General features: G+C 32.7%; 3 protein-coding genes across 8 annotated transcripts; 1 reads left to right on the top strand and 2 right to left on the bottom strand.

The window, feature by feature from the left end:
• The first annotated feature begins 6,060 nt into the window (after window positions 1–6,060).
• On the top strand, window positions 6,061–9,692 carry LOC137837381 (protein SINE1). Its single transcript, XM_068646357.2, has 3 exons — window positions 6,061–6,286; window positions 6,868–8,212; window positions 8,943–9,692. Exons 2-3 carry the CDS (start codon window positions 6,875–6,877, stop codon window positions 9,423–9,425), a joined length of 1,821 nt encoding a protein of 606 aa, XP_068502458.1. The 5' UTR covers window positions 6,061–6,286; window positions 6,868–6,874; the 3' UTR covers window positions 9,426–9,692.
• A 411-nt stretch (window positions 9,693–10,103) lies between these two features.
• On the bottom strand, window positions 10,104–12,699 carry NDF5 (NDH-dependent cyclic electron flow 5). The gene is made up of 3 exons (XM_068646358.2): window positions 12,069–12,699; window positions 11,050–11,475; window positions 10,104–10,507 (listed from the first exon to the last, which is right to left on the bottom strand). The coding sequence occupies exons 1-3, from the start codon at window positions 12,585–12,587 to the stop codon at window positions 10,307–10,309; spliced, it is 1,146 nt and encodes a 381-aa protein (XP_068502459.1). The 5' UTR covers window positions 12,588–12,699; the 3' UTR covers window positions 10,104–10,306.
• A 4,299-nt stretch (window positions 12,700–16,998) lies between these two features.
• Window positions 16,999–25,698, bottom strand: LOC137837383 (Pentatricopeptide repeat (PPR) superfamily protein). Of its 6 annotated transcripts, none has more exons than XM_090301804.1 (6): window positions 25,436–25,698; window positions 22,168–25,350; window positions 21,808–21,956; window positions 18,520–20,322; window positions 18,198–18,255; window positions 16,999–17,402 (listed from the first exon to the last, which is right to left on the bottom strand). In XM_090301804.1, exons 1-2 carry the CDS (start codon window positions 25,556–25,558, stop codon window positions 22,276–22,278), a joined length of 3,198 nt encoding a protein of 1,065 aa, XP_090157930.1. In that variant the 5' UTR covers window positions 25,559–25,698; the 3' UTR covers window positions 16,999–17,402; window positions 18,198–18,255; window positions 18,520–20,322; window positions 21,808–21,956; window positions 22,168–22,275. The 6 variants fall into 6 exon arrangements, with proteins under 6 accessions (XP_090157930.1, XP_090157934.1, XP_090157933.1 ...); XM_090301808.1 differs by having other exon boundaries at window positions 18,520–18,604; window positions 19,851–21,956; XM_090301807.1 differs by having other exon boundaries at window positions 18,520–18,662; window positions 19,851–21,956.
• Window positions 25,699–26,853: the final 1,155 nt, after the last annotated feature.

Below are 26,853 nucleotides of genomic sequence, written 5' to 3' on the forward strand. Positions count from 1 at the left end.
TCATGTCTACAGCATATCCAAAATTTAAAGGAAGTTTTTCAAGCCCTCCAAGACCACTACATGCGACTTAACCCCGACAAGTGTGCATTCGGAGTAGAAGGAGAAAAGTTTTTGAATTTTATGCTCACTCACCATGACATAAAAGCAAATCTTGAAAAATGTACATCAGCAATTGTACAACTAACACCAGGTACTATCTAGGTCCACTTTGCCTATACTGTTACATATACATTCATTTGTTCACATACTCAATTTAAAAAAAATTAGGTATTACTTATACTCATACTAAATCAATGCGAGAATTTCTCATACCTACAAGTTGGGTTTATTTTTTTGCCATTCCTGTATTAGACTAATCCATTTTAGAACAACTTGGAGTGAGTTAAGAATAACTTTAAACCTTTAAAGCATCTCTATTGCATGAGTCATTTACGAAGTCTTAATTAAATTTGTGTGGGTTCTTTAATTTTTACTTTACAATGGCCTTAGAAGACTCACACTCTCGTTAATGTTTTATTTATTATTAGCAAAAATATATATCTATTTTGTAAAATAAAAAATTAAATTTGTATTCTTATGACATAACAGCCTATTTACAACCCTGAGTTTTATTTTTTTTATGTCATGTTAGCGTATTTTAATGAAAAAATTATATAAATCTAGATATTAATTTTATAACTCGATGTATATAACATTCACCCATATACGATTAGCAATGAGAACACTCTTATACATAACAATTATAATTTTGACTATCTTTTAACAATATTTTATTATGCTTTGAATATTGTTTTATACATTTGGCAAGTAAAGAGTCTTTCTCTTTAATCAAATACTTCTTTAAATTCTTTTATAGAACCAACTATTCATGATTAGATTAGAATGGTATTAAAAAATATGTGCAAGTTATAACCTGTTATAAATCATGATAAAATTTGATAATTTATCAATAACTTCACTTAATTTCACCAAAATAATATATATGTATATATAATTATTTATGATTTTTTTCTCAACCAAATTTACTATTATGATTTTTTTAAAGTACAAATATGTGAGTAAGACTAATGTTACAGTGAAAATGAATTCGAAATGTAATTAGAATCTAATTGAGAGTTTCAAAAGCGGGAAACTCCTTAGAGAGGAATCACGGGAAACCTGCGCGGCATTCATTTCAAAGATCCATGCCATGAAATAAGATATCCAATTGACCAAATTACCCTCTCACTAAATCAAACTAATTCAAACAAAATTTTATAGCTAGAATCATACACATCCCACATTGGAAAACTGGCTGGAATGATTTTTCATCAAGAAAACATAAAATTGAAGATTTTTTAAAAATTAAAATTAATTAATCAATGGCAAAATAGTATCCAATAAATTAATTAATAAATAAGCAAACTTATTAAGTTATTTATATAACACTTGTATGGAAGTTTCAATAATATATCATATTAAATCAATAATTTCATTAAAATTAAATTAAAAATAATGAATTTATTAATTAGATTTATTAAATATTTAGACTATTTAAATAAATTTATGAATTCAATTATAAATATATGGATAATTTGGAATTTTCAAAAATATATTAAATTAAATTTAAAAATTTATTAAAATTATTTTTATGTGATGATTGTTAAGAAGATGACATCTTTTAGTTTTTATTTTTAAAGTGCTATAGTATTTCAAAAATATGAATTTTTATATAGAAACTTTGTGAGTTAAAAGTAGTTAATATTTTAAGTTATTTAATTGTGACCAAATTGTTTGATATTGAAAACTAAAAGTTAATGTTTTAATTTAAAATAATTATTTAAGTTAATATTATATATATATACGAATATACATTTAAATTTTTTAATAATAACAGAACTTATGTGTCCGCCTTTGAAAAAACATAATAAAATTTTGAAATTAATATTAAAAATACTAATATTATTAATTAATATGATAATAAAAAGGGGACAAATTAAATTAAAATGCAAAAAAATAAATGAAAAAAGTACGAAGAGAAAAAAATTACAATTAAATACATTAAGATAACTTTGGTAAAATTACTTCTATTCAGTATCATCGTTTGTCTAAGGTTGGTGTATTATATGCATAACTTCTTTCACACACTTTTGATATACTAGTTAATTAAATAACTTTCAAGGAAGAAACTTTGAACTTTCACATTAGTCAAGTGTCATGTATTGATATTGTTAAATAGTCGAGTCACGTCAACACATCCTTTTTTTTTTCCATGTTGGTTGACGAAAATAAAGTTAGTTGATGACTCTTCTAGAAAAATATTCTCCAACATACTAAACATTTTGGAAACAACATGTTAGAGTAATCTCTATTATTGTACTATTCTAACATTAAAATAAAGAACTATAAGGAAGAAATTAGAGAAATTAAGGGCACTTATGATGTTCAATTCCACCACAATATAATTTTTAGATGAAGTAAGTTATGTATGTTGATTTTGGTTTGGAGAAAACACTTATGTTTTTTTCTCATTGATGCCCTTAGAAATGAACGGTCTAGATTTTGCCAACAAATTAAATTGTGTGGATTGTATTGAAATATGATGATGACACATTTATCCAAAAATAAGGACCATGTGTCAATTGTTGTGAAGTTCTACAAGAATGGACAATAACCCAATAATTTCATTTTCATGCTTGAATAATAACTTCGCATGCCCTGAAACAACCTTCTTTATCACATGTGAAAAGGTACAGAGTGCGGACCTATGGATGAGTAATCATGTGAATGCAACAACTTTTGGTGTGCATGATTGACTAGTCATGCATGGACAATAATCTCGTGTGGCCAAATAATATTTTTGTCTCGGTTAATAAATATCTATGTCATTTATAGGTTATCTGGGACTTGAAATCATAATAGATAACATGATATATTTACGTTTCATACACAACCAAGATGGAAGATTGTTAGTGACCAACAAAATTGCCCACAAACTATAGTTAATGCTTAAGTTGCCAAATGAATCTATTCTATATACAACAAGACCAAGCATATGGTTTCTTGCCTAACTTCATAAATTCGAAAAATGTGGTTTACTTTATTCCACTAAGCAGAATTAGTAGGATGTCAAAGTTGTCCATAATTTTTTCTTTTATTGTCATTTCATATAAGGTTGTTTGCATCGTGTTCACTAACAAATAATTGTTTTAATATTCGAATTAATGGATGATACCATAAGATCTTTGTTTAAGGATCCTTTGTTTAATTTTCTTCATAAACCCCATCTTTCACTTTGTAATGTGATACTCCACAACATGAACGTTTTTGCATTCAAACTCTTTTTGTAGAATATGAAATCATTACAACAAATGTGCATTTTTTTGTATTCCAAACCCATCAAATGAAATATATTTTTTGTTTGATACATACAATTTTTGACAAAGTGTTTATCATTTGATAGCATGCCCTTAAAAAGTTGTAGTAAATCAGTGAAATTTTTATCACTCCACCCATATTTTACATTCAAGTTCAAAAGACATAAAACAATTGACAATTGTGTGAGTCTTATGCACTTAGGATAAAAAGGTTATCTGCAGTGTAAGATACTTATCAACTACTCATTGTGTCATGCCCATATTGTGTAATTCTTCAAGAAACTGTCATAAACAAGATGTTCTCATATGATATATATTGTTTGTACTCGTCTATTCATATGGTTAATTCATGGGAAATAAAATCTTTCGTTGCTATTGGATCGATTTTGTTGGAAAAATTCAAAAGACTGTTTAACTTCATTATTCCACTGTTCACACATATGACTTGAATTGATCAAACTTCGATTCATACTTCAAATACTTTGGTAAATTTGACTTAGAAGATGAATGTACATCTAACTTTATTTGAAAGGTGTCACCCATCCATTCAGAAATACATCTTTTATATACTATTAATATGCATTCATAAAGTTTCATTTCTCCTTTTCACAATGACAACAACACTTCACATTTATCTTTGAGTATACAATATGAGAGCGCTTAGATTAAATTCACCACCCACAATCAAACATGCACTTAGAGAACAAAACAAAATGCATGTACAACTAAATAATTAAAGATTTAATAAAACAATTAATACTACATTAATAGTTTTCTTAAATATCAAATAGGAAAGTAAAATTTATTCATGAAGACAATTTAAGAAATAAGAATACTAAATTAATAATTAATTAATTAATTAATTAATTAAATGGTATGAATTTGTAATAAAAATTCAATATAGTGTATTTTTTTTTGGTAAAAACAAAAATATATCAATAGTGTGAAAATTGTCAAACAATTGCACATTTATAGTAGATAGTAAATTTCCATACCTAATTGGGTCTTAATCTTAGTCACGAGAAATTGGTGTATTACATGAACACACACCTAACAATATTAATAATATTTAGGATTAAATATATCTTTTTCTCTAATACTATTATTATTATTTTTAGACTTTATCACACTTTATACTTAAAAAAAGATATTTTTAGACATTTCTAACAATGTCAAGTTTGATCCCACATTTATAATTTTTAAAATTTCTAACACCACCAATAATTCAAATTTTGGAATTTGTAAATACTAACAATAATAAGGGACCTCGATAACTTGGTTCTATAAAAATTTTAATTTCTATTTGTGATTCAAAAATATAACAACAATAATAATTCAATCACTTTATAACAAATCAATATAGTAATGCAATGAAATAAGAGAGGAATAAAAAACCAAATTCTTAGATCAAATTGCAACAAACCAAAAACACTGTAGAGCAATGCAATTAAGCATAATAACTTGGAAATGGCGAGGGAGGCACAAGGCTTTGCAAATAAGGGTCTTTAGGGCTTTGGCATTGAAAAAATATTGACACTACGTTGGTGAAAGTGACGAGTGGTGGAGGCACGTTGTCACGAGCAAGAGAGGGCATAAACTTTGTAACGAAGAGAGAGAAGATGATTCTCACGAGTTGGTATGATGTATAAAAAAAGGTCTCTACACTAATTCAATCACACTCAACGTAAAATCTTAATTTGCATGTAAGTTATAGCTACACAAACATGGAAAGTAGGATTCCACGCTAGATATCAGTGAATTGAAGTAGAATTTTTTTCATAATTAAAAGTTTGCCACGACATCATCTTCTATGTCATATTGACTATAACCGTTGTAGACTTACTTTTGTAAAATCCCCATTTTATATTTCATATTTCAATTGTAGTGTAGAGATATATTTCAAACTTTGTTTTTATTCCAATTGTATCATTCATAAAAGAATCACAATCACGAAGGAATTTTCTAATATTCATATTATCTAAATTTAAGTCAATATCCTTTTAGATGTGAAGTTGAGTTTTTCACTATTACCTTAACTTTAGTTTAAGAGTCTTCTAAATACTAGAGTTTCTTGACGTTATCAATTTCAAACAATGAATTTCCATAAAAGCTTATGAAAAAAATATTATTGAACTGTGATGACAATGTGAATTAAGATGATGTCATTTTATCTTTGGATAAGAATATGTGATTTCACGTAATTTCCATATCAATTTCAATTTATTAATTTCTTAATGAGATCCTTTGAAAGATTATATTCTATATATCCTAAGGCTAATTTAAGTTGTAGAAAGAAAACGATATAAGGAAAAAAAAATGAAATAGAAAAAATTTAAAAATGTTAAAGATATATGAAAAGATGTAAAGGGTTCAGGTCTAGCAACTAAAAGAAAGTGATTTTATATTTATAATAATAAAGTTTTTACATGATGTAATATTTATTAGATAATTTAAAAGGTAGTATATGTTTATGTAACATTATTTAAAGAATGAAGGGATAAAAAAATAAAAATACTAGGTGTATCTAAAAAACCTGAAGAAAGTGTGAATATAATTTTATTAAATAAAAAAATGTTGGAGGGTATTTTTGTCCGGAAAGGGTTTTAATTTGTGGTGGGACCAGGAACTGGAGGGACAGCGGTGGAATTTATTGAAATGTTTTTGAAAACGAAACTATTCAAATGAATGAATCATTCACACCTTCCAACAACGTTATAAGCCAGAAATGGAAAAATAAATCAAAGCAAAGAAACAGCTGTCATCATTACACAATCCCTAAAAACATGCACAATTTGAATTTCTGAGTGAAGCCCTTTCATTCTGAAACGTTGTTTCTATTCTCTCTCTTTCTACCACTCTGCTACCCATTCTGTCTCTTGCACTTCAGCACTGCCAAGTGCTACTCTTTTGCCCTCAATTGTATAACACAGGTGATTTTTAAATTGAATTTGTAATTGTCTTTTGGTTCCATGCTGTTTGATTTACAATTGGAAGCTGGAATCTGCCTTTCTTGTGCTTTGTTTTTAGTTTTTTTTTTTTGTTAGAGAATTGATCTTGTTCCTAGCTACTGTTAGTATCCTAAAAGATAAAGATTGTGTTTTTTATGTTTGATCGGTATGGATTCGAGACCACAAAGGGACTACTTGGGTTTGCAGTCAGTGGGTTTTTTCATTTTGTTTTCTGCGTTGTTTCACTGTCTCGTTTGCAAGATTAATCATTTTGTGCTGTGATACTTCAATTAAAATTGTTGACTTTTATCATTCAATTTGAATTTTGTCTGTCCCAGTTGTAAGATTAATAATTTATTCGTTTTTTCTTGAAAAAAATGTGAACTTTGACTCAAATTGTTGATGTAGTGAATTGGGGTGGGGTGAGGTGGGGGGCGGTGGGGTGTGTTTTCTGCTGTAGGAATATACCAAATGAGATGTATCTTTTTATGTGTTTGCTCATTGTGGTTGGTAATTTTCTTTAGTCTTGTTATTTGTTGTTTATGCAGTTTTCTTTATTTTAGGTTCATAATGGGAAGGAGTTTGAGTCCAATGCTACAGAGAGAGATTCAAAATCTTGACAACAAAGATGCAGATAGCCGCAAATCTGCAATCAGAGCATTAAAGTCATATGTGAAAGATCTGGACATGAAGACAATTCCTATCTTTCTTGCTCAAGTTTCCGAGACCAAGGAAGCTGGTTCTTTGTCCGGAGAATTCACAATTTCATTGTACGAGGTTCTTGCTCGGGTTCATGGAGTGAAGATTGTTCCCATGATAGACAGCATTATGCAATCCATAATTCAGACCTTAGCTTCAAGTGCAGGGTCTTTTCATCTTCAGCAGGCGTGCTCAAAGGTGGTTCCAGCCATGGCAAGGTATGGAATTGATCCCACAACCCCAGAAGAGAAGAAGAGGCAAATTATTCACTCTCTTTGTAAGCCCCTTTCAGACTCTCTCTCAAGTTCTCAAGAGAGTTTGACATGTGGTGCAGCCCTTTGCTTGAAGGCTCTTGTGGATTCAGATAACTGGCGTTTTGCTTCAGATGAGATGGTTAATAGGGTTTGCCAGAATGTTGCTGCGGCATTAGAGGGAAAGTCTACTCAAACCAATTCACACATGGATCTTGTTATGACCCTGGCGAAGCATAATGCTTTGACTGTTGAAGCCTATGCTAGATTGCTCATACAATCTGGATTGCGAATACTAAATGCTGGGAGTGAGCCTTTGGAGGGAAATTCTCACAAGCGGTTTGTAGCCATTCAAATGGTGAACTTCTTGATGAAATGTCTAGATCCCAGGAGCATATTCTCAGAGGTTGAACAGATAATTGAGGTGATGGAGCTGTCTCAATCAGACAAAATGGCATATGTCAAAGGAGCTGCATTTGAGGCTTTGCAAACTGCTAAGGTGATTTTGAATGATAAAAAATCAAGAGGTGTGAAGACTCCTGCTTCTGCGACGGGTTCAAATTTCAGTAGGAAGGACAATATGGAGGGAGAAAGTTTTTCTGGTGATGGAGACTGTTCTCTATCGTCTATTTCCCCTGATTCACATACCAGTACCTTGGACTTCTTCAATGGATATGCATCCCCTGATGGGTCTCCCATTTTAACTAGCCTGCCTTCTCAGAACTTCTATGAGCAAAGGAGTGTGAATAGGAAGCTTTGGAGTCTTGAAAATGGAGAGGTTGATGTGTCTCTTAAGGATGGTTTGTTCTCAAAGTCAGGACATGGAAATACCTCTTTGGAGCACACTATGGATCATGAATTTTCGAATGGAGGGGGAGATTTAACAGGAGAGTTTACTGGTTTCACGCACAGAAGTCCTTGGCGTGGAGCATCTAGAAGTGCCAGCACAAGTCCTCGAGTAAGTTTGTCAGATATTAATCAGGTTTTATTAAAATTCTGGTAATAAAATTGAATATGTTGTAGGGATAGCTTTACAGCCCTCACTCACAATTTAACAGTTACAAGTATCCATTTCCAAAGTTTTTCCTTCCTTGTTAACTTGAATGGTTGCATGTCATATTGCATAACCAAATCCCAATTGCGTTATAATAGAGTACGGAGCTTTTTTCTAAGATTTTCAAATCCCTTTTATTTTGCCACTTTAGATACATCTATTAGTTGTCCACTAGTTAAATGTTTCTAGTGTTAGATTGCTTTTTTTTACAAATATTTGTTAACATTGCTTTTCAAAATAATCTTAGTGAAAAAAGTATGGTATGACCCAACTAAGATTATTTGTTAGTCATTACTCTTTGAAATAATTTTATCAAATGTATTGTTAAAAGAAGAAAAAAGCTAAAAATAGGAAGAAGAACGAACATACTTTTGATTGTTATGTACTATTTCTTTTACTCAGTTGAATTTATACTTTACATTTACTTAGCTTGATGTTTTTAGCCTATTATGCACCATTTAATAGTGTATTCGCACAAACATGAGTGCTTCATTACTTAGTTAGCGTAAGTGTTTTGTGCATATTATTTTCCTTTAGGTAAACTTCAATGATTTCTTATGCTGGCATGTTTGTCATTAAAATCACAAGTTCTTATTGTTCCGAAGAGCTAACAGATTGTCTTTCCTGTACTCAGAAATCCCTCACGCAGGACAACATCAGAATTTTTATGACCCCTAGAAAGCTCATTCACTCTCTTCAAGATCCAAATGATGAGATTTCAGATTGCTCTGAGAAAGTGAATAGAAGGATCAAGAGTCTATCATCAGGCAATATTATGTGGAGTCCAGCATCTTTTTCAAAATATGATCAAAATATGGCAGATCATGTCAACTTTGATTCTAAAGAGAATGGTGGCTTATATGGTGATGTTAAGTTCCAAGGTGGACCGGAGTCAGTCTCATCAACAGATGACAATCCTATTACCTCTGATATAGAGATGCCTTCCGAGGTTGGTCCTGAAAGTGGAAATGGTACTGAAACAGTTCTCATGGGAAAGCCATTTCAAAAGACTAAGCAAAAATTAGTTTGTGGCATTTCTTTTGCTCTTCTTGCAATAGCAACTCCTTTACTCTGGATCAACAGTCAGGATGAAGGCCATTTTCTTGTCCCTACATAATGTGCTCATTCTAGAGTGTTCAAACTGATAATTAAGAGTATATTATAGAATAGTTATGTGAAAGTATTAGCTCATTCCAACTAAATGTTGGGAAGCTTGGTGTAGAAGTAAAAGATCTGTAAAGTTGGGCACACCCAATTTTGCTTTTATTTTTCGCGTAGAGTCTCAACTTTGGACTGAATTCTACCTTCTGGTGGAGTGAAAGCTCAAATGCCTTGAATGGATTATTTGATTCAATCAAATTTAATATAGATGAAGGTACATGTAGACTAGATGTTGATATATTTATATTAATTTTTGAGTAATATGTGTAGTTACTTGCACTTTTTGAAGTTTTTCTGTTTCATGAGAAGGTTTGCTTGATTGCCATATTAGGTGATTATTTGTTTTTCGAATAAGATAAATAAAAATTATATTTAAAGACATGAAGCACAAGTAATGTCTCATGCCAATACATTTACATCAGGTTTCATATATGCATACAAATTTATGTATTTGCATCTGCATAAAGCATACACCCTTCATAATTTCTATCCAGAAGACAATATATAATATATCACATGATGTAATCGTTGTACACATACGATAGGATTATCTTAATTTTATCTTTATATTGGGTGATTAACTTTATCACTAGAATTATTTTCAAGTGGAATAACTTGTTGAAGAGGTGAGAAATATAGAACAAATTATCATTAGAAACTGTTCAATGCTAATCTCTAAGGCATTTGGCATGTGGAAAATAATGTATATCAGTATTGCTGTTTACAAGTTGTCACTCTTTTGTAAAAATCATCAACTCGCCAAAAGTAAAATTTCAAAAGGACACCTAAATTTTACACATAATGCATATCTGTGTCTTTCTATAGGCAAAAACAAACTTACGCATCAAGATTTGGATTATATATAAACTGCCCACCTCTCCATACATCTTGAGGACTTATAATTATTGGTTTGAGGATGGAAGCTTGGCCCACACATATGTAGGAATGTTTACTGTAAATTTCAACGCGTGAGCCAGGACTGAAGAGATACATTTCATCAAATCCTCTTCTTCCAACCGACACTGAATTTCTTCTACCCTGATGAAAACAGTGATTTTTTCGATGAGATAGTGTGAATAATTAAAATGAAACTACAATACAGTTTACCTATGCAACATTGATAACAAAGTGTTAGCTCCATGTGCTTACATTTAATGTGATAATGTGTTACTAAATTTTAGCCAGAAACTCAATGAAAGAAGCCCTGAAATCTGTTCAAGAAAACACTACTTTGAAATTGAATTGAACATGTTCAATTTGACAGGTAAGGTATAGGCATGGAGTAGTACACCAAGGAAAATAGAGACGGAGAAGGAAACAATAGATACTGGAGTATACAATCCTGCAATAGTTCTCATTGGTGCCAATATTCAGAATCATTGCAGAATATGCTCTGACCAAGTTTATATACTCTACAGAAAATAGAAAATATTATTGCATAAACTATGTGCGGTACATGCACAATCTCAACGATTACCAGGGTGTTATCTAATGAATGAATGAGGATCTGTAAAAAGTGTTTAAAGTGCATGTCCACTTATCAATATTTATTCCACATGTTGAGAATGATGATTACGTACCCTGTCAATCACTGTCAAACTTCGCGGCGCATCTATGTACAGAAGACTTAGTTCCTCACTTAACTCCTTGTAGTTGTCTATTTCTTCATTATTTACCTGGCTACCTTCTAATCCATTAATCTGACTTTTTGTTCTCCACTGAGGAAATAATTTTCCAAAGCCTTCTTCCTGGTCTGAATCTTGAGGACTCAACATATACTCAGATTCAAACAATGGTGTGCTACAGTAACTTGATCCTTCTAATCCTATTGCATAAGTTGCTTCTGGTGAGCTTAGTGTCAAATGACTCAGGATTGACCCCGTCATTCGAAGGGGTAAAGACCTTCTGTTCGAGATTTCAAGCTCTGAGTTTAAGCTATCTTTTTCCAAAGTCACTATGTATTTTAATCCAATCTTGTCATCTGATGTTCTGTTTGTTAATTCTACCTGCATGAGATATCCTCAAGATGTCTTCAGTAAATAGTTATTGTTACAAAAAAATGGGAAGAACAGCAAGGCACTAATGTTCATAAAAATGAGAGTCCCTACTAGAACATATATGTTTTTTGAGGATAAATGAATTGAAATTATGAGGGAAAATGAACTTAGTATCTATTAGCAATGTATGGAAGTTTGATCATCAGGCATTAACTAAGCTCCAAGACCAATTTTTCTAGTACAAGCTAGTTATAATTCATGTCATAATCCAAAGGGAAGTTTCTATGATGTCCACAGGAATTTGATATATTTCTTACTTGTCAAGTGAAGATGGAATCATGGAACAAACAATGAATCGAACCAAATACAAATTTAATTAAATACAGTGATAGTGTAAAGATTTTTTATACCATCGTTTCAATCATAGATTCTAACATAGGGTGAATCATTTCACTTTTATAATAATCACTTTAGAAGTCATATTTATAATTATCTCTGATTGATTGACAATGTAAGAATCTCTAAAAGTTAATCTCGAATAACAATTTTAGGTTTCATTTTGTTACACACTCTACTGAATTACTACTCAAGGGAAATCAGACCTGAATGGATTCCTTAGTTTTGGCTCGAATCTTATGGAGAACCCAATTTGTTGGAGACCAAGAGAGTTCATCATCATCAGTTTGAAAATTGAAGTTTAAAGACACCCCTCCTTGAATTATAGGATCACCATCCTCTCCCTCTGATACAGCAGTGTGGAGCAACTCCACCTTGCCCCCATGCCACATGAGGGCCTTGTATGAGGTGATCAATCCACTTGGCAGCATCATGGCCACAGTGCTTCCATTTCTCAGCTCCATCTTGACAACGCAACTGTCACCAGCTCCTTCAAAGGTGACTCCATGTCCACTGAATTCCTCTTGCAGGTAGTCGATGTTGATGGGTTGGGAAGGGACTGAAGCCACTGCAGGGAGAGTGAACTCTCTCTTGAACTGCTTGTGAGGAATGAAACTGGCACAAGTGTGTTGTGGAGAAAGTATGTTTCTGGCAGGAGTAATAAAGGGTGTGGGAATGAAGCGAGTGGAGCAAAAAAGTGAACTAAAAGCCATCATCATGGTCATGCTTCATACCAAATGGGGTCTTGCTATTGGCATTGAGGAGGAAGAAGAGAACATTTTCTTATTCTTGTTGGCACAGCCAAAATTTGGTTTGCAAGTAGATAAGGTGAAATTTTTTATCGCCTTTGTTATAGTATCTGAGATATTTCAAGATATTTTAGTGACATTTGTCCCTTTCTAAACACTTACGGCCATTTTTGTTTGTTTCATTAACAGTGTTGAGTGACTGGTACAATATTCGACCATAATAAGAGGGTGATATTCATGTTCATCAAACATTATTTTAATATTTATTTTTCTGAAACATTATTAAGATAGTTACATTATTTCTCTAGACATATTTTTATCCTAGTAAAATTTTATTGTTTGTATAATAGTTTTGGTCTGTCACGTTGTGTTTTATAACTTAACTTCTCTGTATATTTTGAATGGGTAAAGTTAGTGATTTTTGTGGTATCTTTATCTATAGGCGTTTGATCACATGTCATGCAAAGGAGTGTCGTGAGATCACGTATGACCGTTGAACTTACCTTTTAATTATTAAGGATTTCATTGGAAAGACTTTTTATAAATTTTCTACAAGACTTGGGAACGAAAATAAAATTAGTTTTTTTTTATAAAGTAAAATTGATCTGTGGATAGTTAAATAGTAGAAATTATTTTGTACTAATTTATTGACATTTGATTTTTAGTTTACTCATAAATTAATTTTATTTTTTTATTTTATTTTCTTTCAAAAGTTTTTATAAGAATTTTTTTGAAAAAAATAATCATAACTCATATAACAGTATGTACCTATCTATTTGAGATACTCGAATTTCTTATAAATTTTTTGTTAACATATTAGTTATTGACCAAATAAAGTCTAATAATTCATTATCTTTTTATTTATTTTTAATATAATATCAATTATAAAAAAAATTTTAAGGATAATTTTTATATCATAGAGTATTTTATCATGAACAAAAGTTGAATGAGCATAAAACAATACAACATGAAGTTGAATCAGATTATGTAAAAAACAAGTGGTTTATTTAATAAATGAGAGAGCATTATGCGAAAATAAACAACTTTGATCGCTAATTCGGTGACAAAAATTAACACTTCCATTTAGTTATCGAAATAAATTCGGTAGCTGAAAAATAATCAGATTTGGTTGTTAATTTAGTGACAGAAATTAGCACTTTCATTTAGCCACAGAATTATTTCGGTCGCTGAAAAATAAACAAATTTTGGTCGCTAATTCGGTGACAAAAATTAACACTTCCATTTAGCCACCAAATTTATTTCGGTCGCTAATTCAGTTGCAAATTTAATTACTTTTAATTTATTCAATACATTCACCAATTTAGCGACCACATTTTTTGCTACTTTCACTTTCAGTCGCAAAACTAACTTAAATCATTAACACTTTATTCAATCACTATTTCGGTCACATATTCGATATTGAGAACAGTTGGTGGTTATTTCAGTCGCAATTTGCGACGATTGTATTTTGGTTGCTAAATTCAGTGAGTAACTTGTTATTTTCTTGTAGTGACATATCATGAAGCTTTGATAAATATGCTTTATATGTGAATAAGGAATGAAACAATTTTTATTATGAAGTATTATTTGTATATCCTTAAGTTATTTTTGTCATATATATATATATATATATATATATATATATATATATATATATATATATATGTACATTGGGTACCATAACATAGTATCTCCATTTACTAACCACTACCTTCAATCCTATCTCTTGTTCACCTCATCTTCGAAAAAATTGGAAGTTAGTTTTACATACAACGACCTTCATGAAAGGTTGATCTTAGTCATGGAAACTCTACATTGATTGTGAACAAACAATGACTTTGCTCAATGGTGTTCATTGTTATACCTTTGGGCAGATAAATTCAGTGTGGTTAGGTGTTTGGCCACGTAGATAACTATTGTTAACGTTGCATGTGGGTGTGAGAAAACCTTTGTCAACCTTCCCTTTCACCTTATTTTGTTGAAAAGAAGTGGTTGGAGCTATAAACCTCAGAAGACTCATGTTATTAACATGGAAATTTCTTTTTAAGCTCCTATAACTTCTTCCTAACTATCATGAATTTTAAAATTCTCACTTACCCTTTACTGATTAAATGACCATGAAGGTTTCAGTAACTCCAATTTTGTTCTTTCTTCTACACTAGAGGTATACCGCAAGTTTAAGATCAAGAGTTTGGTACATCCTTAACTGAAGATCTACAAATGGTGAAGCTTCAAAGTGGGTAGCCATTTCACTAAATATATTCACATTCATGTTTTTCTTCTTGACTTCAATGAGTTATTGCGTCTTACCTCTACTTCTTCTTAAGATTTAGAGCAACGATTAAAGTTTTTAATGTTATTGGTCTTACATGGACTTCCTAATGATTATTCACATGTTCGTGATCAAATTTTGGGATCCCTAATTGTGCCTATCTTTAGTTTCACTTGTTCCACCATTTTGCGTCAACCATTGAAATACTTGCTTCTGTCACCTCTGATGACTCTTATGCAGTTGTCCTCAAAAGCCAGACAAAGGGCGACATAAGTGTGAACATTGTCATAGGCTAGGTCATAGAATTGACCAATGTTATGCTTTACATGGTCGTTTTCCTTGATCTGTTACATTTGCCCAAACTGCTCTCTCTCAACAGTCTAATTAGGGTTCCACTTCATCTGATCACTTCAAGATATCATGCTATCTTCAATGAATTTCAAAAATGATATGAGGATCATCAAAACTCTAGTTCCACTACTTCTATTGCACACATAAGAACATATTTTATTGGCCTCACTAACTCCAACTCTTTTGGTCCTTGGGTTCCATACTCAGGTGTCATGGATCACATCATGGGTAATAAATATTTTTTCTTTTCTCTGTCTACTTCCAGTTATTTACCTTTTGTTACCATGGTCAATGGCTTTAGGGTCTCGTCACATGGTGATGGTACTATTAATCTTCTTCCTTGATAATATTCTTTATGTCTCTAGGCCTCCATTTAACTTATATTCCTTTAGACCTCTCACATGTTCCCTTTATTGTATTATCTATCAAAAGTTTGTTTAGAGGATCATAGTTTGGGATGTATTATTGACATCAAATGTGAGTTTCATGGTCTTTATCACCTATAAATGAACATGTTGGTTTGGTAATGGACTTTCCATCTCTCATTCATGCTTAGACGGGTCATTCTAGCCTTGCCAAGATGGATCAACTTATTCCAAGTTTGTATAAGTTATCATGTTTGTCTTGTAGTCATGTCAATTAGAAAAACACATTTGTAGTTCTTTTCTCAGTAGTGTCTCACAACGTGCTTCTTCTCATTCTTTCTTAGTTCGTTTTGACATTCGAGGACTAATTCGTGTTATGTCAAATTTAAATTTTGTAACTTTTATTGATGATTATTCAAGATTTACTTGGTTGTTTTTAATGAAATATCGTTCTGAGTTGTTTTCTATATTTTACTCATTCTACAATGAAATTAAAAATCAATATGGAGTTTTTTTTTTCAAACTTTGCATAGTGATAATGCTTGTTGGTATGTTTCTCATTCTTTTAAAAAATTTATGACTTTCTATGGCATTTTTCATCAAACTCATGTGCTTATACACCTTAATAAAATGGGGGTGGTTGACCCAAGAAAACAAACATCTCATTGAAACAACTTGCACAATTTTAATCAATGATGAGGTTCCTCAACATTTTTAGGGGTGATATTGTTCTTGGTGTGTGTTATTTCATTAATCACATGTCATCTTTGATTCTAGATAACAAAATCTCTCATTTTATTTTATTTCTCATGAACCTCTCCATCCCTTACCTCTTAAAATATTTTGAAAGGTCACTCAAATGACATTTATATGTGACAATCAAATTGTTCTTCATATTAGAGCAAATATCATCTTTCGTGAAAGGACCAAACATATTGAAATTGATTGCCATTTTATTTAAGAAAATATTGTATTTGGAAATACCAAGATTAACTTTGTTAATTCAAATGATCAACTAGTAGATATTTTCATTAAATGACAAAAATCTAGAATAAATTATATTTTTAATAAACTTGGTACATACAACTTATATGCACAAACTTGAGAAGTGCTAGATGTAACACACTTAGGTCCATATCTTTGTATTTTCTTATTTATAAATGCATAATCATATGTGTCCAATATACAGAAGGCAGTCTATGCCTCTCTCTCTTATTCTAATAATAAGATTCCAATACTTTTTCGAAGAAGTTCTCCATTAGCATTGCCCAATGGTCAGTAATTTTGGAATCGGACGTTGCACAAAATTGTTATCCATATTGGCCATGAATGAAGTCTGCTACTTCTTTTCTTGATGTTCGATCAGCTCTGATAGTAGTTGTTATCTCACAAAGACTGGTTTTAAGAATTGAATAATGCAATTATGTGTCTTATTAAACAAAATAAAGGAGCCAAATTTATAGACTTGACTCTACAACCGATGAACTAGAAAGTAGGAAACTACCCACGCCCTAACAGCATAATCCTAAAAGTGGGTAACAGAAACACTTAAACTTGGGAAACATAAAACAACTTAATTAAAACTTGAAACTGATAAAAAAACTTCTAACATAGAAACACTTGCTCAGTCAACAAACTAAAGTCTAAATAAACAAAACATTGCCCAAGCCAAATTCAAGCATTCATGTTGTGATAAAAACATGGCCAAGGTAAATCAATTCCATCAAGTTTAGTCTTAATCTTCATCCATGTCTGCAGATTGCTCCCCTCTCCTAGAACCGCCAGCTGGTTTAGCATAGCAATCTGAAGAAAAATATAACTAAAGTTACTCTTATAGTTATACAATGATATATGAAAACATCCATATTAAAAACAGTTGTTGCCAGAGCGTTTTTCCTAAATTGAAATAAAATCATGTTCTGTTAGGATGGGTTTTATTTGGCGCTTTAAGGAAGAGATAAGAAGAATAATGGTTTGGCAGTGTTAATTGCCATACAGAGAAGGTTCTCCTTCAAAAGGTTTCCCTATCTCAGTTTTCTCAAATGATAACAAAACAGAAATCACACTTTTCTACCCTCTCCTCCTATTTAAGTCAATTCCCTAACTTCACAACTCCAACTGCCAAACCACTATACTAACTATCACTACTTTAGTCTGGCCCCATTATGTGCACAAGTATCTCCCATTCCAGACTTAATATCTCAATTAGAGAAGATTTGAACCCTCGTGCACTTTTAAGTACCAAAAACCATTGCTCCAATCTTCATTATCAGACCCCAAGTCAGAATATGACATCACGTACCCTATTCTTCAAGTTGCAAGTATACGCAAGCTGCATATTATTAGCATTATTCGTAGCTACAAGTTGCATTTTCCAATGTTTCTCCCCCGAAATAAAAATTAAACAAGCCAAGTCTACATCAGTAATACAGGTTGACCACATTTTTAGTTGTATATTACTTGGTAAATATATTCATTAACCACTAAAAAATTCTGTTTCTAAGGTTGTCTCCCTTAAAAAAAGATATGCTTCTGAGGGTACATACTACGGTAGAATCTGGAATTGACTGGCAACATGGTTATTATTAGTTAATTCACCTGGTCCACCTGTAGTACAGTGCATGCAGCATCCGCAGCATATTTGAGAGCATAGAACCTGAACAGAAAAAGAAGAAGGTGAAACTAGTCTTTCAGCTGATATAAAGATAAATTCTGATTTGACATATTGTTTCAAATCTAAGAAGTTGAAAGAATGCGTAAGTTCAATCAATTACAAGGGCCTTTAATTAATGTCTACAAATTTTTTATTGGACAAGGCTTATTAGAAATCTATAAAATATAATGAAGAGTCAGTTCATTATTTGCTCAAACTACGGGGTTTCCACTGTACAGAATATGTTTGTGTTAAAATGTAACTTACTTCGTGACATGGAGATCGCCTTGAGCAAAACATCCTTAGAAACACTTCAAATCAATGCCAACTTTGGCATTTCCAGATGCATGTTCTGCATACAGAGAATATATGATCTCCGTTGCATTTAACCCAGCATCTCAGCCAAAGTTCTAGGAATCATTTCAAAACTTTCAGAAAATTTTGCTATAGCATACTGATCCAACTTGCGGAGCCATTGCAAACATTTAGTCGATTTGATATAAAGAGATATGATATAATCTGTTAAGAAAATAGCTTTCAAATAATATTTCATATTAGTAGATATTTTTTTTTCTTCTTATTATTGTATACTTTCTTCATTATATATAAGAATATTCATGTATATACAACACGAAGTTCATTCCATCTTCCTTCTCAACATGGTATCATTCCATCTTCCGTGATCTGTTTTGTCACTAATCCTTTCAAGAAGTCCATTCCATTAAAATGTCAAATACCAAATAAGCATCGAACAAAATAATTGAAAGTCCTGAAGCACAGAGACATAGTAACTATTTTCAAATAATAATGCAGAGTAATATATGGTGCTAGGTTAAAAACATTTGAGATCAAAATAGATTTTAGAATATGTTGACCTTAACTTTGGAACCACAACATTGAAACAGAAAAAGAGATATCCAGGAACATAACATGAATATAATAACAATACATTAGTGGTGACTGATGCAAAGGGCTTAAAGCCAATGAAATGCAAATACATATTAATGAATGCACGTTGAAGCATACAGTATCTAGATGTAGACAATTTAGTAACAAAAATTGTCTTGGATGTCTCACAAATTCTTTAAAACCAGTTACACATGGTACTTAATATATTAAAAGCTTGCTAGTCTTTTACCCACTTGTGCATCTCTAAAATATTTCCCTTGCTTAAAAGTGCCAAAGAATTTCCTCATGTAATTATAAAATTAATAGAAGAGGCATCAGGTATAATAATAAAACCATTACAGAATCTAGACACAGTTGAGAATCAAAATAACAAGTTATCCTAAACTTTATTGCCAAATAGTCTTACAACTTCAAATTTAAACATAGAATTGTTTACAATAAAAAAATCAAGCCACAAATCAATTTAAAAAAGTTCAGCATGACAGAAATAGATGAAGGCACAAATAAAGGCATAATTTGAGAAACTCCAAGCAAGTATGCTTTGAAGATATATTAAACAAAACAAAAATGCCCTAAAAAACATGATTATATTTTGGCATTGCAAATATAATGCAGCCATTGAGTTGAAAATATTTAGCATTTTGAGTTCTTTATCGACTTGGATCAAGTATTAACCAAGCACTACATACCTTAGCAGAATGATCTGTCACTGAGATTCAACCCAAAGGATTGAACAATGTGGATGAACTTTCCAAACAAAGCACATGGAGATTGCTTCAGACCATACAGAGCACGATGAACTTTACAAACCAGACTAGACTCCCCTTGAGCAACAAACCCAAGAGATTGCCCCATGTAGACCTCCTCTTCTACAACGTCATTTAGAAAATCATTCTTAATATCTAATTGATGAAGAGGCCAATGACGAATGACTACCATGACTAGAAAAAGTTTGGCAGTAGTCATTTTGGCCATCAAAGAGAAAGTATCATTGTAGTCGAGCCCATAGATATGAGTATATCCTTTTGCCACCAATCGTGCTTTGAGGCAATCAACTTCACCATTAGATCCAACTTTAATGGAATAGGCCCAACAATAGCCAACTGTCTTCTTTTAGGATAAAAAAGGAACTAACTCCCATATACCATTATGTTCAAGGGCCTACATTTCAACAAATCATGACTTCTCACCATCCAAGATGATCAAGTTATTCTTTCACATTTTTAAGAATGGTAATAGAAGACATAGAGGAGATAAAAGAACAATATGAAGGATACAAACATTTATAGCTTAGAAAATTGTAAATAGGATGAGAATTGCATGTAGAATGAGTACCTTAGCAAATGATAATAGGCTAACTAGAATCTTCATTATTAGGTATCATAGTTTGGAACGATGATGGTAAATGACTTGATGCATATGACTCATCATGTGGTATTGGACTAGTCATTTGAGTCTAGGGTGATGGTCTAGGTGAACTGAGATGAATTAGGATTAGTGGGAGAAGTTGGAACAATGTTTAGAATTGGATACACGAAGGGCTCATCTAAAGGAATTGGCAAGACCTGTTAGAGTTAACATTTTGTGTGGAGGAAGAGAAGAAAGAAGTTTCTTCAAAAAAAGGTAACACTTGATTTAATATTTTGTAGTGTCAAGGGAATAACACTCATACCCTTTTGAGGACGAGAATATCCTAAGAAGACACATTTGATAGCTTGGGCTAAAAATTTGCCCAAATCTGGAGACACATCGTGTACACAAAACAAGCAACCAAAGACTCAAAGAGAAATGGAAATTAGTGGTTCATTTGGAAACACAATGAAATACAAAATTTTATTGTCCAAAAAGAAGAGGACGATCTACGAATAAGATAACAAGTAGTAAGAATGACATCACCCCAATGATGGACAAGTAGATTGGCACCGAGCAATAAGATACGAGTAGTTTCAACTAAGTCTCTATTCTTTCTCTCTACTATACTATTTTATTGAGGTGTACAAGAACAAGTGGATTGATGTAAAGTACCATGTGAATTTAAAAGGGCAGAAAAACCAAAAGAAAAGTATTCTTTTGCATTATCACTCCTTAAGATCTTGATCATTTGGCCAAATTGGTTTTTAATTTCATTAAGGAAAGACTAAATAATGATGTAGTCCTCTCACTTTATTTGTTTTGTTTTGGTCCTCTAACATTTAAACACCCAACCACTTAGATTTTTTCATTAACAATTCCATCTAAACCCAACTCCATTAATAACTCTGTTAACACTGCCAATGACTCTGTCTTCTTGCTGCTAATCTTCTGGCATACAGAATTGATTTTCATGAAAATGAGGACAAGATTGTGCCATTTTATGTTGATTGTTGGTAAACAGGCAGTAAAATGGTCAATGGACTTCAGACTGAGGTTCAATGAAGCACATGACCACAAGGAAAAGAAGAAACTGTCTTCATTTCTAAATTCTGACCAAGTTTTTCCACTAGCTTCCTCCTCTGGATACCAATCTAAAATTAAATGGTTACCACTCTGTATTCTTGAAGGTCACTTTCACTTCTATGCAAAAATGAAATATTCAGTAAATTGTTTTCACAGAAATCAAAAGCTGATGATTTATTTAATGTGTCCTAGAAGAATCAATAGCAATACCTCCAATCTTGTCATATGATCCTCCATTTTGAATATTAATTTTCTTGGAAGAGAAAGCTCAAGAATTGTGGGCGAAACCACCCAAGCATGATAAATGGGTAAAAAAAATGCATGCAGTGAAAAAGCTCACTGCAGCTAATATTGTTCACCTGAAAAGGAGGATACAGAAACATGGTTTCATTACATACTGAAAAAGATAACTAACATAGTGCTGATTCAATACAAGACAGTCTACCAAGGTACTCAAGAACCTAATTCAGATGAAGTAAAGTGTAGAAATTGAAGAACATTATTGTAAAAGTATAAAGTCACTTTCTTGTCCTAAAATCTATCCAATTATTTCATGTTAAGAGTTCTTACCAATGACATAGGTGACCAATGAAAAATATTCTGCAACACTTGTCATAAATTTTGTTCCCTCCTGCAAGTCTAGGTGGATTCTTTCATTTTAGTGAATCTTCTGCCATCTTACCAGTAATCTTTACATGAACAAATACCATCCTTAAAGTGATGAAAGCGATATGAATCTCTCACTATAATCACTCGATCTGAAATCTTAGAGACATACTTAATCCAATTATGGCAATCACCACAAACACGAAGGTTTTTGAAAACATGGATAGGACTAGAGCTAGACAAACTAAGCAATCCAAAAGCAATTGCCAGTTTCTCACTGTGAATAACTTGTGTGGGGCCTTTTTGATGTCGTTCTACATCATTCAAAAGGCTATTGGTCTGTGGAATGTAGCCCTTTTCAGCTGCCTTTCCACTCAAATCACTGAGATATTCATATATCTTATCAACATGGGGGTGTTTCTGATCACCAGCAAAAAATGCATGAACTGAATTATCAACCTCTATCCAGCTTCGACCAGGCTCTTTTTTCACACCTCTATCTTTCATCATTTGCCTTGTCCGATCCCTACAACCCCATTTTCCAGTCACTGCATACATATTTGAAAGTAGAACATAGGTTGCTGAATCTTCAGGTTCCAGTTCCAGAAGATGACTTGCCGCAAACTCTCCAATATCAATATTCTTATGAAGAATACAAGCACTTAGAAGGGTCCTCCACACCATTGCATCTGGTTGAATTGGCATCTCCTCAACAAATCTCCTTGCACGGCTTAAAAGACCAGACCGCCCAAGAAGATCTACAACACATGCATAATGTTCAGGTTTTGGCACCAAACCATGAACTTCACTCATTGATTGAAAATAGCTAATTCCCTCATCAACCAAACCCACATGGCTACATGCTGATAAGACTCCCACGAAGGTTACATGATTTGGCAACACTTCAAGCTGCTTCATATCCTCAAAAAGGCTTAATGCTTCAAATCCATGACCATGTTGAGAATAACCAGTAAGCATGGCATTCCAAGAAACCTCACTTTTCTCAGGCATTTCAAAAAACTGTCTCTTCGCATCTTCAATGGTACCACATTTTGCATATAGTGTGATCAAAACATTAGAGACTTCAGTTTCTGAATCATAGCCAGTTTTTAAAATCATGGCATGAATCTGCTTCCCTAGTTTAATGTTAGCAACATTCGCAGCAGCACTAACTGCAGGGCCAAATGAGAATGAATTAATTTCTAATGCAGCTTTATTCATTTGAGAAAATACACTCAGTGCATCCTCACAATGTCCACTTTGTGCAAAACCAGATATCAATGAGTTCCACGATATATTATCTTTAGCAAATATTTTATCAAAAGCAAAGTATGCTTGTCGTACTTTCCCACACCGAGCATATAGACCAACAAGTGCATTACCAACTGAAATATCATCTGAATAACCACAGACACATGCTTGAGCGTGAATTTGCTGTCCTTGATTAAGTGCAAGGATACCGGCACATGCACTAATTGCACTTGCAAATCCTATATTATCAGATTGTATCCCTTCATCTTGCATTTCTTTAAAGAGGTTAAGAGCCTCAACAAACTTTTCATGCTGTGCGTACCCAGCAATCATGGCTGTCCAGGAAACAACATCTTTTTCTTTTAATCTTCTAAGAATTTTCAGCGCTGTATACAAATTTCCAAGTTTAGCATACATATCAATAAGCACACTAGAGACATACACATTGAACTGAAAGCCAGTTTTCAGGACTTGAGTATGAATTTGTTCTCCTAGATCAAGAGCCTTCAAAGAAGAACAAGTTCTCAAAATACTTGGATAGGTGAATTCATTTGGTACAATACCTTCCATCTGCATCTGTGTAAATATTTTAAATGATTCATTTAGATTGTCTATCTGACCATAAGCCACGAGCATCACATTCCACAACACCACGTTCTCAGTTTCAGTTGAAAGGAAAAATTCGTGGGCAGTTTTTATATCCGAGCATTTTACATAAAGATCAAGCAGTGAGCCTTCCAAGATAATATCTGAAGACATCCCAGCCTTTATAGCATACGAGTGAAATTGCTTTCCTACCAGAAGAGCACCGCCGGATGAACAGGCACTCAAAAGACTTGCAACTGTAACACAATCAGGCTTTAGGCAATCAAGACGCATTTTCTTAAACAAACCTAAAGCTCTGTCGCTATATCCTTGTTGAGCTAAACCTGAAATGAGTGAATTATATGAAACTTCATCCCTCTGCGACATTGCATTAAAAACCTGTTCAGCAGATATGAAGTTCCCCAAACGTGAATATAATGTTACAAGGGCATTGCAAACATAGGTTTCAGAAGAGAATCCCTGCTTGAGAACAAGGCCATGGAGCTGCTCTCCAAGCTTAAATAGCTTTATTTTAGTACAGGCGCTTAGAACACTTGAAAATATATAAGGGGTAGGATAGACTCCTAATGTGTGCATCTGACAAAATCGAAGAACCGCCTCTTCTTCACACCCATTTTGTGATAAACCAGATATCATAGCTACCCAAGAAACGCTGTCCCTCTTCTGTAAACTGTCAAAAACCTTCTTAGCCGAATTCAAAAACCCATTTTTAAAATATAAATCCATCAGAGGATTAGATACCGACAAACTATTTTCATAACCATGAGATATAGTCCTTGCATGTATCTGTTCCACACAGTAGAAAGGAACATCACCACCTCCACAACCCCTCAAAACCGCACCATAAGTTCTCTCATCAGGCTTCACATTTTCTCTCACCATTCGCCTAAACAAACCAAGAACATGACCCGTCATCTTCCCAGCAACAAACCAATGCATAACCTTATTCCAACAAGACAAGGGTCTAACAGCCATTTCATCAAACATCTTGATTGTGCCATCCAAATCACCAAGCGCAATGTACAAGTCCATAAGATGTTCACACAAAACCACTTCTGCACAAAAACCCATCTTCAGAATCTTGGCATGAAGCTTCCAACCATCAGAAAACGACCCAGAACTCAAACACCCTTCTAAAAGCCACAAATAGGTCTGGGAATTCGCACGAACCCCACGCTCTTCCATGAGGTGCAAAAAATCAATTCCACTTGCATCCCCGTCGTCGCTGCTGTAGTTATAGCTCAGTGCAGTGTTGCTGAAAGCAGTAAAAGTCAAATTTTGACACAGTAACTGCACAGAGAAAAGAGAAAAAAAAAACAAACTTTTCAGCACAAGAACCGTGAGGATAACCAAGTAGCTTCGGATTTAGTATCACCTTGTGATCGTTGGAAAAGGGTTTGGGAAAAAAATTATTTGAGAATTTGCATTTACGTGGAAAAGAATAGGACTTGGGGCATAGGAAGAGAAAGGGACGCAGGGAAAGGGGAGAAGTAAGCATAGAAGGTAGAGTTGGTTTCACATAAATGGGATGAGTATGAATAAAATTGTATAACCAAGCTCACTCCTCCTGCAATGGATTTCCACCTACTTCTCCAAACACAAACTTCCTTAATCTCCCGCTTGGTTAATACTGATAACATAATAGCAGAAATATGTTATATTTGTTATTTTCCATGTCGTGTATAATCATACAATTATCCATTTGAAAGTAAGTTGTTATTAATCAATAATATCAAAAAGTTTTATCATTCACTTGTTTTTTCTAAATATGTTGATTTTGGATTTTATTACGTTATTAAAGCTCTTATTTTGGAATGTTTTCTTTAACTTGTTTTTTTAAAATATGTTGAGTATGGAACTTTTTATGGCATTAGAGTTCTTATTTTAAAAGGTTTTCTTGAATATATATATATATGAACATGGTTTTCCTCTTTTCAAAAATGAATAGAGTAAAAAAATGCAGTTGATAGTTGATGACATATTGAGTATATATAGTGTTATATATTTATCTATTTATCTATAATACACATTCAACTTTCAAGGTAAATTTAGCCATATAAGTTAAGAAATAAATAAATAAAAATTTAACTAAACATAGTAAGAAAAGGTACTACGTGATTCATTCTACGATTGACACGTGTGGGTCACCTTACACGTGACATGTGATACGTCTTCTTTCTTTTATATAATCATTCATTTTTCACTTTCTCTTACACGATCACTCATTTCACTTTCTCTCACACGATCATTGACTTCTCATTTTCTTTCTCACCCTTACTATCTGCCTTTCGTTGTTTCATGTTTCTTCTCTCAAAGTTACTGCTCTCTTAGGTTTTACCCTATATTATGTGTTAATATTTTTGTTTCAAATGGCTCCATTGTATCTTCAACCACGTGGAGTAAAGATCTTTGCATTATCTTTGCTACAAAAGGTTTAAGTCTACTTCTATGCTACGATTTTTCACATAAATGGCTTCAGGGGAATTTGTTAGGGCGTCCGCTTTGGTTCTTTCTTTCCCTTATTTCTCTACTCCTTGCAAAGCCTATATTACATCTTCTAGTATTTTTTTTATCGAAAGTGTGCTACATTGTGTCTGGCTCTTCTTTCTCACAATCTCCCCGTTTGCTTCTCTTATAGCGCACTTCTTCTATGATTTTTTGTCAAAAATGGAGCGGTCAAAGATCTACTACTTAGCACAGAAAAAGCAAACAACAAAGAAGGCAAGTGTGCAAAATATGTAATGTAATTTGAAATTTGAAGTTTGGAACCAACTTCTTAGTATTTATATGTGT

The sequence above is a fragment of the Phaseolus vulgaris genome, chromosome 4 (genome assembly GCF_051622355.1).
Source record: "Phaseolus vulgaris cultivar YP4 chromosome 4, ASM5162235v1, whole genome shotgun sequence".
Lineage (NCBI taxonomy): Eukaryota > Viridiplantae > Streptophyta > Magnoliopsida > Fabales > Fabaceae > Phaseolus > Phaseolus vulgaris.